This window comes from Bos taurus, chromosome 2 (assembly GCF_002263795.3).
Source record: "Bos taurus isolate L1 Dominette 01449 registration number 42190680 breed Hereford chromosome 2, ARS-UCD2.0, whole genome shotgun sequence".
NCBI classification, from domain to species: domain Eukaryota; kingdom Metazoa; phylum Chordata; class Mammalia; order Artiodactyla; family Bovidae; genus Bos; species Bos taurus.
In genome coordinates, this window is record NC_037329.1 from 135,714,892 (window position 1) to 135,732,010 (window position 17,119).

The window sequence follows — 17,119 nt, forward strand, 5'->3', positions numbered from 1 at the left end:
CAGAATGAAGAGCATTGTCCCATCGTGGTTTGGTTGACTAGATGCAGGGAACACAGCAGAGCGCTGGGGGCCTGGGCTCCTGACCCCTGAGTGGCAGCCCTGCTTCCTCCAGCACTGTCTTGAGGGCGAGTCCTCACTCAAGCTAGGCTAGGCATTGGCCTCAGCTTGGCCCTTGGGTGATCCCACACAACAGCCTGTTTTTGTCTGTGCCTCAGGCCTCATCTATGAGGGGGATTAGAGTATTAGCGCCTGCCGCTCGTCCACACCCCCCACCCCAAGGATGACTTTAAGGATTAGAGACCATTCATTAATTTGTCAAGCAGCTGAGAGAACTGGCATCTGGTCCCATTGCTTCATGACAAATAGAAGAGGGAAAAGTGGAAAGCAGTGACAGATTTTATTTTCTTGGGCTCCAAAATCACTGTGGACAGTGACTGCAGCCACGAAATTAAAAGACGCTTGCTCCTTTAAAAGAAGGAAAGCTATGACAAACCCAGACAGCGTATTAAAAAGCAGAGACATCACTTTGCCAACAGATGTCCGTATAGTCAAAGCTATGGTTTTTCCAGTAGTTATGTATGAATGTGAGAGTTGAACTATAAAGAAAACTGAGTGCCAGAGAACTGACGCTTTCAAATTGTGGTGCTGGAGAAGACTCAAGAGTCCCTTGGACTACAGTGAGATCAAACCTGTCCATCCTAAAGGAAATCAAGCCTGAATATTCACTGGAAGGACTGATGCTGAAGCTGAAGCTCCAGTACTTTGGCCACCTAATGTGAAGAGCTGGCTTATTGAGAAAGACCCTGATGCTGGGAAAGATTGAAGGCACGAGAAAGGGACGACAGAGGATGAGATGGTTGGATGGCATTACTGACTCAATGGACCTAAGTTTGAGTAAATTTCAGGATATAGTGAAGGATAAGGGAGACTCATGTGCTACAGTCCATGGGGGTGCAAAGAGCTGGACACAGTGACTGAACAGTAATAACAAAGTTGAGAGAGCATTTCCCAAGCGCCTCTTTGTTTTAAGTCCTGAGGACACAGTACAGAATGAAGCACCCAGCGCCTGCCCACCAGAGCTCCCGTGAGCCCCAGGTCTCGTGAGCGTGTGGTTGAAGTACAGGTGTTTTATGAGAGTGTTCAATTGGGAATCTGACCTATACTGGTCTGACTTCCCTCAGGAAGTGGTGGTCAAAGGAAGCATTAAGGGAAAGAGCTGGAGGGAATTCCCTGGTGGTCCAGTGGTGAGGACTTGGCACTTTTACTTCTGGGGCCGCAGTTCAGTCTGTAGTTGCAGAACTAAGATTCTGCAAGCTGCATCGCATGGCCACAAGAAACAAAAACAAATAAACACAGAGTTAGCGTGTGCTGGAGAGAATTCTGAGACGAGAACGCGGTGCGTACAAAGGCCCGGAGTGGGGGAGGAGGGGCCCCCGGTGGGAGCAGGTTAGTGCTTGCGGGAGCTTGGTACCTGGTGAGGCTGCAGACAGCTGACAGGCAGGCCTAGCAGGACTTTGAAGGCCACAGTGGGAACACTGTAGGCAAAGATATGTGCTCATGCAAGACTAACACACTGTGATAAGAGTTGCCGACATCTGTTGAGCACGTGTTTGTGTGCATGGCCCTATTCTAAGTGCATTGCCTCCATTTCTCTCCCTTGAGAAAGGCGTTGTGGTTATCCTCACCCTGTTAGATGAGAAAACTAAGGCTTAGTGGGGCTGAGACTTTGGCAGGGTCACAGAGATAGTGAGTGACATGAACCCAGACTGCTGTTTCTAGAACCTTCTGGGAGCCTCTAACCCAGGAGATTTTATTTTTTTTCCTTCTACTTCTCTAAGTGTCCCACACTTTCTACATCAACTGTGTGTTACTTTTATAATCAACTCCAACAAGTAAATGCTAACAGCCGTGCCTGGGTTGCAGTGTCCAAGCCTGCTCTGGAAGGCCCCTGTCCACTCTGTATTCTTCTGGCCCCCACAGGAGATGGTCACGTGAACTTCAAAGACTTCTTGACTGTGATGACAGACACCAGGCGCTTCTTCTGCTCTGTGGGTGAGCAGGGGTGAGCCCAGGGCACTCAGAGCTGGGATGGGGGGGCAGGTGGCTAGTGGGGGGCTTGGGCACGCCAGGGTGTCAAATGGTAATGGCAGCTACCATCCCATGTCCCCAGAACAGAATGCCCTGATGGACATGGCTCCTCCAAACCCCGACACTCTGTTCTTTGAGATCCTGTCCCTGCTGGTGGAGATGCTGGCCTTACCCGAAGGAGCCTTAGAAGAGATCACCAGGTGAGTAGGTCTTTTGGTTGTGGGTGGAGGGTTGTAGGCACAGAAATTGCACCTAGCCTTTTGGCAGTGGAGGATTTTGGATAGTTAGGACTCTTAGTTGCAAGTGAAACATACATAAAACTGGCTTATGCAAAAGGGGAATGTATCGGCTCACATCACTGCTCAGGGCTTCAGGAATGGCTGGATCCAGGAGACCAGCTGATACCATTCAGGCTTTCTCTCTCCTGCTCATCTCTGCATTGGCTTCAAGTTCAGCTAGGCTCTTCCCACAGTGAGAAGGATGGCAACTGGCAGCCCTTGCTCATTACCCTCCTTGTTTTGCAACCTCAGCAGCAAGAGGAGTAGCTTCTTGCAGTACGCATATAGCAATCCCAGAAAGAAAATGGGACAGAGCCTGTTTGGGCTGGACAACAAGAGATGGAAGCCTCCCCGCATTTCCAGAGTGGGCTGGTGGGTGGTCCTTCTCATCTAAGAAAGAGATGGCTGTGTACAAAAAATGACATGAACACTTGATGGCTAGAAGCAAAGGGTCGCTCTTGCAGCGCTCAGAGGCTTGTCTCTGTTGTTGAGAAGATTGGATAATTTTTTCCTACCACAGACCAGGCCTTTTCCGCAGAGGCCAGAAGAGGTGGAATGATTACATGTGTTTCAGCACACCAACTTAGCAAACCCCAGAGACAAGAGATCTGTCTTTCCCAGCATCTCTAAATCACTAAACATATACAACCTGAAGATGGCAAATGAATAATTTAAAAAGCAATAAAACAAATTCCCATGTATCCATTTCTTCAGCTTAAAAATAGGTAATTTCCAATCATCTTGAAGCCCCTGAGTGCCCTACCCTAACCACAGAGTACTTTCTCTTGTAACAAGAACCAACGCTTATTCATTTGCTTTTGTTTTAAAATCTCACTGCTTATTTTTCCCATGTCATTCATTGAAAGTTTCAAGCGTGTGGCAAAGTTAAAAGAACTGTACAGTGAACAGTTAGATGCCCACCTAGATTCAACTGTTGCTATTTTGCCCTTCTTTTACCTATCCATCCCTCTATTCTCCAGTCTGTCTTGTTTTTTATTTCGTTTTATAGTAAATTATAGTCATTTCCCTCTAAATACGTCAGTGTTTTGGGCTGGGCAAAACGTTTGTTTGGGTTTTTCATAACATCTTACAGAAAAACTTGAATATACTTTTTGGCCAACCCAATACCTATCATCAGCTAATGATCAATATTTGTATAGAGCTTCCCCACCCATATCTTTTGAGATTCATATAATGTACATTCGGTGAAATGCACAGATCTTATGTGTATCATTTAGTGAGTCTCAACAAATTCCCACACCCCAGCAACCTGAGCCCCTGTCAAGTTATACAAAATTTTACTATCATTCCAGAAAGTGCCCTCATGACCCTTCCCAGCTGGTCCCTGAAACTACACTTCTTTTAATTTCTTTCCATCACAGATTGGTTTTGTCTGTCTTATAACTTCATATAAATGGAAACATACAGAGTACAGTCTTTAGTGTCCAGCTTCCTTCACTCAGCATAATGCCTTTCCCCCCAAACTTTAACATTTAAAAAAAATTTTATGTATCTATTTGGCTGTGTCAGCTCTTAGCTGCCGCATGTGGGAGCTTCTGTCGCAGCGTGCCAGCTCCGTGGTTGCAGCGCAGCCTGACTGTGCGTGCGTGTGTGCTCAGTGGCTTCAGCTGTGTCCAGCTCCCTGTGACCGTATGGACTGTAGCTGCCTGCTCCTCTGCCCCTGGGATTCTCCAGGCAAGAATACTGGAGTGGGGTGCCATGCCCTCCTCCAGGAGATTTTCCCAACCCCGAGATCAAACCCATGTACTGCAGGTGGATTCTTTATACCCACTGAGCAGCCTGGGAACCATGACGACATCACAATAGAACCTATTTGATCAGTGAGTGGACGTTAGGTCTACATTCAGTTCCCAGCCATAGTAGAAACAGCGTGACTGTTCTGTATCTGTTTCCTGGGACACCTGAGAGAGAGTTTCTTCAGAGCTGTAGTTTTGAAACTTTTTGATCTAGAAAATCTGTTATTATTTTTTTATACTTGAATTTAAGACTGAGAGATCTAAAAAATAAATATCTATTTATTTAACAAAGATAAGCTAGGGCTATGTGATATTCTACAGAAGACAGGGATCAAGACCATCCCCAAGAAAAAGAAATGCAAAGGCAAAATGGCTGTTTGAGGAGTCCTTGCAAATAGCTGTGAAAAGAAGAGAAGCGAAAAGGAAAGGAGAAAAGGAAGGATATACCCATCTGAGTGCAGAGTCCCAAAGAACAGCAAGGAGAGACAAGACAGCCCTCCTCAGTGGTCAGTGCAGAGAAACAGAGGAGACAACAGAGTGGGGAGGACTAGAGGTCTCCTCAAGAAAATTAGGAACATTTCATGCAAAGATGGGCTCGATAAAGGACAGAAATGGTATGGACCTAACAGAAGCAGAAGATATTAAGAGGTGGCAAAAATACACAGAGGAACTATACAAAAAACATCTTCATGACCCAGATAACCACGATGGTGTGATCACTCACCTAGAGCCAGACATCATGGAATGTGAAGTCAAGTGGCCTTAGGAAGCATCACTATGAACAAAGCTAGTGGAGGTGATGGAATTCCAGTTGAGCTATTTCAAATCCTAAAAGATGATGCTGTGAAAGTGCTGCACTCAATATGCCAGCAAATTTGGAAAACTCAGCAGTGGCCACAGGACTGGAAAAGTCACTTTTCATTCCAATCCCAAAGAAACGCAATACCAAAGAATGTTCAAACTACCGCACAATTGCACTCATCTCACACACTAGTAAAGTAGTGCTCAAAATTCTCCAAGCCAGGCTTCAGCAATACTTGAACTGTGAACTTCCTGATGTTCAAGCTGGTTTTAGAAAAGGCAGAGGAACCAGAGATCAAATTGCCAACATCCGCTGGATCATGGAAAAAGCAAGAGAGTTCCAGAAAAACATCTATTTCTGCTTTATTGACTATGCCAAAGCCTTTGACTATGAAGATCACAATAAACTGTGGAAAATTCTGAAAGACATGGGAATACCAGACCACCTGACCTGCCTCTTGAGAAATTTGTATGCAGGTCAGGAAGCAACAGTTAGAACTGGACATGGAACAGACTGGTTACAAATAGGAAAAGGTGTACGTCAAGGCTGTATATTGTCACCCTGCTTATTTAACTTCTGTGCATAGTACATCATGAGAAACACTGGACTGGAAGAAACACAAGCTGGAATCAAGATTGCTGGGAGAAATATCAGTAACCTCAGATATGCAGATGACACCACCCTTATGGCAGAAAGTGAGAAAGAACTAAAAGGCCTCTTGATGAAAGTGAAAGAGGAGAGTGAAAAAGTTGGCTTAAAACTCAACATTCAGAAAACTAAGATCATGGCATCTGGTCCCATCACTTCATGGGAGATAGATGGGGAAACAGTGGAAACAGTGGCTGACTTTATTTTTGGGGGCTGCAAAATCACTGCAGATGGTGATTGCAGCTCTAAAATTAAAAGACACTTACTCCTTGGAAGGAAAGTTACGACCAACCTAGATAGCATATTGAAAAGCAGAGACATTACTTTGTCAACAAAGGTCCGTCTAATCAAGGCTATGGTTTTTCCATTAGTCATGTATGGATGTGAGAGTTGGACTGTGAAGAAAGCTGAGCGCCGAAGAATTGATGCTTTTGAACTGTGGTGTTGGAGAAGTCTCTTGACAGTCTCTTGGACTGCAAGGAGATCCAGCCAGTTCATCCTGAAGGAGATCAGTCCTGGGTGTTCATTGGAAGGGCTGATGTTGACGCTGAAACTGAAATACTTTGGCAACCTGATGCGAAGAGCTGACTCATTGGAAAAGACCCTGATGCTGGGAAAGATTGAGGGCAGAAGGAGAAGGGGACGACAGAGGATGAGATGGTTGGATGCCATCACTGACACAATGGACGTGAGTTTGAGTGAACTCCAGGAGTTGGTGATGGACAGGAAGGCCTGGCATGTTGCGGTTCATGGGGTCGCAAAGAGTCAGACACGACTGAGCAACTGAACTGAACCCAATTACATGTTAATCCAAAACATTTTAAATAAAAAAAATAACAATACTTTCCAAAACAAACAAAAAAGTTAATGAGAAGAATGTCATTGCTTTACAGTATCGAGAGTCTCTTCAGCGTCTGGAATAAAAGAACTTGGCTGGATTTTCTTATCTGCTTCTGCATTCAATCTGTTGCAATCTGTTTTTTCAGTTGAAGAATATGAAGAAATCAGTCGTCACACAAATATGTAATTGGAAAAAGTATTTTCATAGTCTTTTTATTTAAGCCACATATCATGGAGATTTTTTTTTTTAATTTTTTGGAGCAAGCATTTAATGGGGAACATTTCTTTGAAAACAAAAGAGAAACAGAGGTTAACGGGAACAAATTGTGAACTCAGTTTTTGAGTCCAGAGGGCAGTTAATTTCAAGGATTCTTAAGTGTCAGGCTCAAAGCATCTTTAGGTGGACTGAGGGACTTCCCTGGCAGTCCAGTGGCTGAGACTCTGTACTCCACTGCAGGGGGCACGAGTTCAATCCCTGGTTGTGGGAACTGGGATCCTTCAAGTCCTGAGGCTTAGCCAAAAAAAAGGAGGCTGTCTGGGGGCTCTCGGGAATTTTCTGGCTTGCAGTTCAAATGTCCTTGGTGATAGCATCAGGTGTTCCGGTGAACTAACGGCAGCAGGCATTCAGGTTTTTATACATAATCTGTTGTGAGTTTTTCCTTTTGAAGTTTATGTTAAGTTGCTTTATCTTGCAGGGCACGGGGGGAAAGGGCAGTCCTAGTTTTTAGTGGTGCCAGTTCAGGAGGGTGGGAGGAAGATGACCTTACAGGCACACAGAGTGGCAGGAGGCAGTTTATACAGAGGACAGAAGGCTCAAAGTGAGTGAACTGTCCTGCGACCAACAAGGGTGTGACAGCTTTTGTTGAAACATAGAATGTCTCTCTCCACAATCATGCCCATTTTTTCAAAGAAAATCAAAGTAAGACTAATTTGTTTGTGAAACAAGTCTAGTCTCATTAAGCATGGCTAAATTATTTTAAAATTGATTTGTTTTGTTATTGAAGTGTAGTTGATTTATAATGTGTTAGTTTCAGCAAAGTGGTTCATATATATATTATATTTTATAAATGTATATTATATATAATTATTGGGACTATATATCATCATATATAATGCATATATATTAGGTGCTAGGATTGGGCTCTTTTACTGTGGAAGCCCAGGTTCGATCCACGGTCAGCAAAACATCCTGTATGCTGTGCAGCACAGCCAAAAGACAGAAGTGTATATATTTATAAACAGAAATCACAGAAGCAAAGAACACTCAGTTCAGTTTAGTTGTCCGACTCTTTGCCACCCCAGGACTGCAGCACTCAGGTTTCCCTGTTCATTACCAACTCCCAGAGCTCACTCAAATTCACGGCCATCGAGTCCGTAATGCCATCCAAACATCTCATCCTCTGTTGCCCTCTTCTCCTCCCGCCTTCAATCTTTCCAAGCTTTGTGAGTCAGTTCTTCGCATCAGGTGGCCAAAGAGTGCAGTTTCAGCTTCAGCATCAGTCCTTCCAATGAATATTCAGGGTTGATTTACTTTAGGATTGACTGGTTGGATCTTGCAGTCCATGGGACTCTCAAGAGTCTTCTCCAACACCACAGTTCAGAAGCATCAATTCTTTGGTGCTCAGCTTTCTTTATAGTCCAACTCTCACATCCATACAAGACTAATGGAAAAACCATACCTTTGACTAGATGGACCTTTGTCGGCAAAGTGATGTCTCTGCTTTTTAATATGCTGTCTAGGTTGGTCATAGCTTTTCTTTGAAGGAGCAAGTGCCTTTTAATTTCATGGCTATAGTCACCACCTGCAGTTATTTTGGAGCCCAAGAAAATAAAGTCTCACTGTTTCCACTGTTTCCCCATCTGTTTGCCATGATCTTAGTTTTCTGAACGTTGAGTTTTAAGCCAACTTTTTCACTCTCCTCTTTCACTTTCATCACGAGGCTCTTTAGTTCTTCACTTTCTGCCATAAGGGTGGTGTTAATCTGCATATCTGAGGTTATTGATGTTTCTCCCAGCAATCTTGATTCCAGCTTGTGCTTCATCCAGCCCAGTGTTTCTCATGATGTACTCTGCATCAGATCAGATCAGTCGCTCACTCGTGTCCGACTCTTTGCGACCCCATGAATCGCAGCACGCCAGGCCTCCCTGTCCATCACCAGCTCCCGGAGTTCACCCAGACTCACGTCCATCAAGTCAGTGATGCCATCCAGCCATCTCATCCTTGGAGTTGTCCCCTTCTCCTCTTGCCACCAATCCCTCCCAGCATCAGAGTCTTTTCCAATGAGTCAACTCTTCGCATGAGGTGGCCAAAGTACTGGAGTTTCAGCTTTAGCATCATTCTTTCCAAAGAAATCCCAGGGCTGATCTCCTTCAGAATGGACTGGTTGGATCTCCTTGCAGTCCAAGGGACTCTCAAGAGTCTTCTCCAACACCACACTTCAAAAGCATCAATTCTTCTGCACTCAGCCTTCTTCACAGTCCAACTCTCACATCCATACATGACCACAGGAAAAACCATAGCCTTGACTAGACGGACCTTTGTTGGCAAAGTGATGTCTCTGCTTTTGAATATGCTATCTAGGTTGGTCATAACTTTCCTTCCAAGGAGTAAGCGTCTTTTAATTTCATGGCTGCAGTCACCATCTGTAGTGATTTTGGAGCTCAGAAAAATCGTCTGACACTGTTTCCACTGTTTCCCCATCTATCTCCCATGAAGTGATGGGACCGGATGCCATGATCTTCGTTTTCTGAATGTTGAGCTTTAAGCCAACTTTTTCACTCTCCACTTTCACTTTCATCAAGAGGCTTTTTAGTTCCTCTTCACTTTCTGCCACAAGGGTGGTGTCATCTGCATATCTGGGGTTATTGATATTTCTCCCGGCAATCTTGATTCCAGCTTGTGTTTCTTCCAGTCCAGTGTTTCTCACGATGTACTCTGCATATAAGTTCAATAAGCAGGGTGACAATATACAGCCTTGACGAACTCCTTTTCCTATTTGGAACCAGTCTGTTGTTCCATGTCCAGTTCTAACTGTTGCTTCCTGACCTGCATACATATTTCTCAAGAGGCAGATCAGGTGGTCTGGTATTCCCATGTCTTTCAGAATTTTCCACAGTTTATTGTGATCCACACAGTCAAAGGCTTTGGCATAGTCAATAAAGCAGAAATAGATGTTTTTCTGGAACTCTCTTGCTTTTTCGATGATCCAGCGGATGTTGGCAATTTGACCTCTGGTTCCTCTGCCTTTTCTAAAACCAGCTTGAACATCAGGAAGTTCACAGTTCAAGTATTGCTGAAGCCTGGCTTGGAGAATTTTGAGCACTACTTTACTAGTGTGTGAGATGAGTGCAATTGTGCGGTAGTTTGAACATTCTTTGGTATTGCGTTTCTTTGGGATTGGAATGAAAAGTGACTTTTCCAGTCCTGTGGCCACTGCTGAGTTTTCCAAATTTGCTGGCATACTGAGTGCAGCACTTTCACAGCATCATCTTTTAGGATTTGAAATAGCTCCACTGGAATTCCATCACCTCCACTAGCTTTGTTCATGGTGATGCTTCCTAAGGCCACTTGACTTCACATTCCAGGATGTCTGGCTCTAGGTGAGTGATCACACCATCGTGGTTATCTGGGTCATGAAGATCTTTTTTTATAGTTCTTCTGTGTATTCTTGCCACTTCCTTAATATCTTCTGCTTCTGTTAGGTCCATACCATTTCTGTCCTTTATTGTGCCCGTCTTTGCATGAAATGTTCCCTTGGTATCTCTAATTTTCTTGATGAGATCTCTAGTCTTTCCCATTCTATTGTTTTCTTCTATTTCTTTGCATTGATCGCTGAGGAAGGCTTTCTTATGGTTCCTTGGTATTCTTTGGAACTCTGCATTCAAATGGGTATTTCCTTTTCTCATTTGTCTTTAGCTTATCTTCTTTTTTCAGCTCTTTGTAAGGCCTGGTCAGACAACCATTTTGCCTTTTTGCATTTCTTTTTCTTGGGGTTCGTCTTGTTCACTGCCTCCTGTACAATGTCATGAACCTCCGAACCTCCATCCATAGCTCTCAGGCACTCTATCAGATCTAATCCCTTGAATCTACTTGTCACTTACACTGTATAATTGTAAGGGATTTGATTTCGGTCATACCTGAGTGGTCTAGTGGCGGATGTTCTATGGAAAAGAACACAGGAACTTCAACATATCGCTCTCTTCCTTTTTCTTTAAATTTACCGTCATGGTTGACACACATCAAGCAATGCACTTTAATTGTACATTTTGTTCTTGGGTTGAATTCATACCATTATAATGGTAAACATCTGGTAGAGATAAAATATGCTTGTTTGACTAGTCTCAGCTTTAGAGAGGTTTTTTTTTTTTCTTTCCTTAAGCCAATTAAATACAGCTCTCTTACAAGTTAATTTTTAGGAATACTGTCTGGAGTAGAAAAACATTACATACATATTATATATATATGTGTATATACATGGGGTCGCAAAGAGTCAGCATGACTGAGCGACTGAACAGCAACAATATATACATATGCATATGTAAACATACAGACAGGTGCCAAGACAGGTCTTAAGGCTTTCATTTAAAGCCTTAGTTATGAGGTAGGTACAATAATATGAAGTTTACTAGGCTATAAAAAAAAATAGTTGGATCCAAATTATATTTCTGGCAGATGGAACAAGTTAAAGTCAGTTGCCCAGAAGGCTAAAGCTTTTTACTAATATTTGTGGAGAAGTGCTTTAAGACTTTTGGTGCCACATGGCCCTCTTAAGTGCATGATAATTTTGTTCTGTTTCCAATGTCCTGATATTTTACAGTATCTGAAAGTGCCTTGAGACAATAAGGAGGTTTTGGGACTGGTAAGACTGGTTTTGAATTACTCCTAGAGGCACAGTGGTGTTTTTTTAAAGAGTTACTTTACGAGACAAGGACAGTTGTTTTTAATTCTCAGAGAATTGGATTGCTGCTTGAATGATACCAAGAAGGGTGACTTACCCATCCAGTGCATTATCTTGGATTTGTTTCTTTATGTTAAGGAGAAGACTTTTCCTTCCAGTCTCCAGATGGAAATTGCAAGACTCCTGTGTTGTAGATTTAGAGCTGTGTGGCTTTGGAATATTTTAATAAATAATTCCACAAAGGCTTCAGAATTTTTTTTTCTTTTTTTCTCCTCTGAGTACAATAGTTTTATTTTAGCTTAGGAAACACAGCCTCTGAATATCAGGCCAACTTCTAAGCATATAATCCCTTAAAAAAAATCACTTCAACATCTTATCATGTTTCAGCTGCTACAAACAGTGAATTTTACTGGCAGTATCAAACTTTTTTGTTTTTTTCTTGTAAAACCAAAGGCATACCTGTTTCAAGTGACTCAAAACCAAAACTAATGAGCTTTTTATGACTTAACCACAAATGCAAGAGGCATCTTCAAAGAGGGTGCAAAACATACAGCCCTCCCAAGATCCAGAGTCACCTCCAAGACAGCTAAAAGAAAGTCTTAAATAACCTCCACATCTCGTGAACTGTCGATGGTTCCTAGGATACTAGCCATAAACAGAATGTGACCCACATTTCTGTGAGGACATCTGTGTATTCTCAGGGCTCCCAGCCTGACAACTGGCCACCTACAGACACAGACCGGCCCGACAACTTGCATGCCCGGGCAGGCAGACAGCTAAGACCTCAGGACAGAAAATGAGAAAAGAGGGAAAGCAATAGCTGTCCCTGGGAGTGTCAGTCGCTCAGTTGTGACTGACTCTGGTGATCCTATGGACTAAAGCCCGCTAAAGGCAGGGAAGAAATGGGAAAGGAGATGACGTGGCTTGTCATCTCCTTCTCCAGGGGCTCTTCCCAACCCAGGGATGGAACTCACGTCTCCTGCACTGCTGGCAGATTCTTTACCGTCTAAGCCACCAGAGAAGGCCATGCCTGGGACAGAAAGGATCAATGACCAGTGGGTACCCAAAACCAAATTCGCAAGAGTCTCATCCCAAATAACTAATTCTTACAAATGTTTTTTTTTTTTTTCCTGCCGATCTGAATTTGGAAAGGAAGGGACAAGAAGGAATTATTACCTTCCTCTCTTGACCAGTCTTCCCTGGTAGCTCCCCCAGGGAGTTGGTAAAGAGTCCCCCAGCAACGCAGGAGGCCACCTGCAATTGCTGACCTGGGCTTTGATCCCTGGGTCGGGAAGACGCCCTGGAGAAGGAAATGGCAACATGCGCCAGTATTGCCTGGGAAATCGCGTGGATAGAGGAGGTAGGAATGATGTGGTTGGAAATGCTAACTTCGGCCAGTTTAGCCAGGACCCAGGATCTCTCAGGGGCAGCCCTCCTTTCCCGCCCCACCCCGCCCCAGAGGAGGGTGTCCCAGACAATGCTAACTCATCCTTCTTAAAAACATATAGGAGCTGAAGTTTTCCCCTGTCCTATTAGGGTTTTCAGCTGGGACTGACATAAGACAGGAGAAAAGCATAAAATGTATTTACATGAACAAAAGAAGAAGAACGCTCACAAGAAAAATGAAGACCCAAAGAAGTGCCCAGGCCTAAGTGCCTGTATACCAGCTGAGCAAAGAGTAGTCGCTGTAGAAGAGTGCCTAAGTGACGTGGTGGCGATGGTTGTTGCTAAGCCATGTCCAACTCTTGCGACCTGATGGACGTGGCCCACTAGGCTCCTGTGTGCCCTGGACCTCATACGGGCAGGCTGAAGGAAAACACCGCTTAACTGGACACAGTTCTCTTGGCCTCTGAGCCTCATCTCTTGTGATAAGAATGCTTCTTTCTCCTACCATAGAGAAGGCACCTCTCACGTGGCATATTTATATCCTGCTTTTAGGAAAAAAAAGGAAGGTCAGTGTACCCCTCTTGCATCTACAGTTTATCGAGTGCCTTTAATTCAAAATAAGCAGTATGGAGTTCCCTGGGGGTCCAGTACTTAGGACTTGGTGTTTTCACTGTACTGGCCTGGGTTCGAGACCTTGTTAGGGAACTAAGATCCTTCAAGCCTTGTGACAGAGCCAAAACAAAACAAAAAACACCCACAAAACCAAAATAACCAACATCCCAAAGTGGCATATTGTAGGGGTGGCAGGTTCTGAACTCCTTCAAAAGAAAAAACAATGACCAGTGTAGCCCACAACTCAATGGCGCACGCGCTTTTCCTCAAGACAGTCATAGTATGCAGCAGCAGGGCTTCTAAAGAGCACTTACAGGGACTTCCCTGCTGGTCCAGTGGCTAAGATGCCTTGTTTCCAATGCAAGGGGCTTGGGTTCCATCCTTGGCCAATCCCACATGCTGCAACTAAGACCTATTGCCACCGAATAAATAAATATTTTTTAAAAAAGAATATTTATAGAGGGACTTCCTGGCAGTCCAGTGACTTCGACTCTACACTCCTAATGCAGGAGCCCAGGTTCAACCCCTGGTCGGGGAATTAGATCCCTCATGCAGAAACTAAGAGTTTGCGTGCTGCACGTGTTGCAACTGAAAAGATCCCAAATGCTGCAACTAGCCGTCCTGCATGCGTGCATGCTGTCACTTCAGTCGTGTCCAACTCTGCGCAGCCTGATGCACTGTAGCCGCCAGGCTCCTCTGTCCATGGGGTTCTCCAGGCAAGAACACTGGAGTGGGTTGCCATGCCCTCCTCCAGGGGGTCTTCCAGACCCAGGGATGGAACCCACGTTTCTTATGTCTCCTGCAGTGGCAGGCGGGTTCTCTACCACTGGTGTGCTGCAAGTAAGATCTCCAGTGCAGCCAAGAGAAAAGAATATTTATGGAGTAATCAAGCGCGAAGTACTCAAGAGTCAAGGTTTAATACAATTAATAACTTTATTTTCACCAAGGATTTTTCTTTTTTTACTCAGTGTGTTTTTAATCAGAAATCATTTTTCTTAAAATTATTTATTGATTTGGCTGTGCCAGATCTTAGTTGTACCATGCAGAATCTTCTGGTTACAGCATGTGAGCCCTGGCCTGGCACTGAAGAATACAGTGACTCTGAGAGGAGTTTGGTGCCGCTTCCTTGATTTATGCTAAGGTGGTTTTACATCCCCCCCCAATGTTTTGTAGCTTTAGTGCAAATGTCAACACAAAACACCAAATATCAAGAGAGTGAGAAGACAGGACACAGACTGAGAGAAGATATTTTCAAAACTTATCTAATAAAAACAGTTATCTAAAATTTACAAAGGAGTTTTTAAATGAAATAACAGGAAATCAAACAACTTGCTTAAGAAATAGGCAAAAGATTTGAATAAACACCAAAGATGGTACATGGATGATCAACAAGCATATGAAAAGATGTTCGACATCATGTGTCATTAGGGAATTGCAAATTAAAACAACAATGAGATGCTACTGTACACCTGTTAGAACGGTGAAGGTCCAAGACGCTGACAGTCTTCACATGCGGGCAAGGATGTGGAATCAGAGTAAGTCTTGTTTCATTTCTGGTGGGAATGCAAAATGGTACTGTCACTTTGGAAGGCCGTTTGGTGGTTTCTTACAAAACTAAACAAACTCTTACATGACCCAGCAGCTGTGCCGCTTGAGATTCACCCCAAAAAACTGAAAATTCAGTCCACACAAAAACGTGCACACAGATGTGTATAGCAGTTGTATTCCTAATTGCCAAAACTTGGAGGCAACCAAGATGTCCTTCAGTAGGTGAACGGATAAATTAGCTGTGCTACATCTATACAGTAGAATTGGTTGTTTTTCAGTTGCTAAGTTAAGAGGAGAGTGAAAAAACTGGCTTAAAACTCAGCATTCAAAAAACTAAGATCATGGCAATCCGGTCCCATCACTTCATGGCAAATAGATGGGGAAACAATGGAAACAGTGACAGACTTTATTTTCTTGGGCTCCAAAATCACTGCAGATGGTGACTGCAGCCATGATATTAAAAGATGCTTGCTCCTTGGAAGAAAAGCTATGACCAACCTAGACAGCATATTAAAAAGCAGAGACATCACTTTGCCAACAAAGGTCTGTCTAGTCAAAGCTATTGTTTTTCCAGTGGTCACATATGGATTTGAGAGTTGGTCTATAAAGAAAGCTGAGCACTGAAGAATTAATGCTCTTGAACTGTGGTGTTGGAGAAGACTCTTGGGAGTCTTTTGGACTGCAAGGAGATCAAACCAGTCAATGCTAAAGGAAATCAGTCCTGAATATTCATTGGAAGGACTGATGCTGAAGCTGAAACTGCAATATTTTGGCCACCTGATGCGAACAACTGACTCATTAGAAAAGACCCTGATCCTGGGAAACACTGAAAGCAGGAGGAGAAGGGGGTGACAGAGGATGAGATGGTTGGATGGCATCATCGACTCAATGGACATGAATTTGAGCAAGCTCCGGGAGTTGGTGACAGACAGGGAAGCCTGGCATGCTGTAGTCCATGGGGTCGCAAAGAGTCGGACACGACTGAGCGACTGAACTGAAGTGAAAAAAACTGATCTGAAAAGACTATATAGTTTATAATTCCAACTACATGATATTCTGGAAAAGACAAAACAATGAAGACAGTAAAAAGATTAGTGCTGACTGGGGTGAGGGGAAATGGGAGGAGGTGGAGCACAGACTTTTTACAGCAATCTATTTCTGTTTTGTAAATAAGTTCATTTGTATCATTCTTTAGATCCCACATGTAAGTGTCTTTCTCTGACGATACTTCACTGTGATAATCTCTAGGTTCATCAGTGTTGCTGCAAAAGGCATTATTTCATTCTTTTATGATTACTGCTCCGCTTTATATTCTATCTTCTGTATCCATTCATCTTTTGATGGACATCTAGGTTGCTTCCATGTCTTGGCTATTGCAAATAGTGCTGCTGTGAACCCTGGGGTGCACGTATCTTTTTCAGTTAGAGTTTTCATCTTGTCCAGATATATGCCCAGGAGTGGGATTGCTAGGTCATATGGTAACTCTATTTTTCATTTTTTTTAAGAACCTCTGCACAGTTCACTGTGAACTGTGCCAGTTCACATCTCCACCAGTAGTGTGAGCGGACCCCTTTTCTCCACACCCTCTCCAGACTTCCTCTTTCTCCTTGAGTATTTTTGGCATTTATGTCTACATGCTACGGATGCACTACAACATACTGGTTATCGACTTCTGTCTCCCGACTTCCTGTTACGGTGAGAATTTAGCTGTCTGATACAACTGTCCCTTCAGCTCCTCCCTGTCCCAATATATTATCACTTTTTTACTAAATATTTGCGGTTTCTAATATTATAGCTATGCAATTATTCATAGCTGAGCATTTATAATACTGATTTAATTTTCTTTCTTGTTTTATTTTCTCAGTCGACAATCGCCTTTTTTAGAAATATCAATTTTGGGGGCAGTGCTGGGTCTTCACGGCTGCATGCAGGCTTTCTCCAGTTGTGGCGAGCAGGGCTGAGCGGCGGGGGTGGGAGGCTGCTCTGCTGCGGTGCGTGCACCTCACTACAGTGGCCTCTGCTTGCAGAGCGCGGGCTCCGGGCACGCGGGCTTTGCTAGTTGCTGCGGTGCGTGCGCCTCACTACAGGGGCCTCCGCTTGCAGAGCGCGGGCTCCGGGCACGCGGGCTTTGCTGGTTGTGCCGCGGGGCCTTAGTTGCCCCGTAGCACGTGGCATCTTCCAGACCAGGGGTTGAACTGGTCCTTCACATTGCAAGGTGTCATTCCCTGGACAACCAGGGAAGCCCTGCCTTGATAGTTTTTC

At 43.9% G+C, this 17,119-nt stretch overlaps 1 protein-coding gene across 3 annotated transcripts in view; it reads left to right on the forward strand.

Moving 5' to 3' along the window:
- Positions 1-17,119, forward strand: part of SPATA21 (spermatogenesis associated 21) — a 42,574-nt gene that overhangs the window by 20,942 nt on the left and 4,513 nt on the right. For all 3 annotated transcript variants that reach the window (XM_059880258.1, XM_059880263.1, XM_059880264.1), the window contains 2 exons: positions 1,981-2,052; positions 2,171-2,288. In XM_059880258.1, the coding sequence (XP_059736241.1) occupies positions 1,981-2,052; positions 2,171-2,288 (190 nt within the window). The remainder of the gene's footprint in view (positions 1-1,980; positions 2,053-2,170; positions 2,289-17,119) is intronic.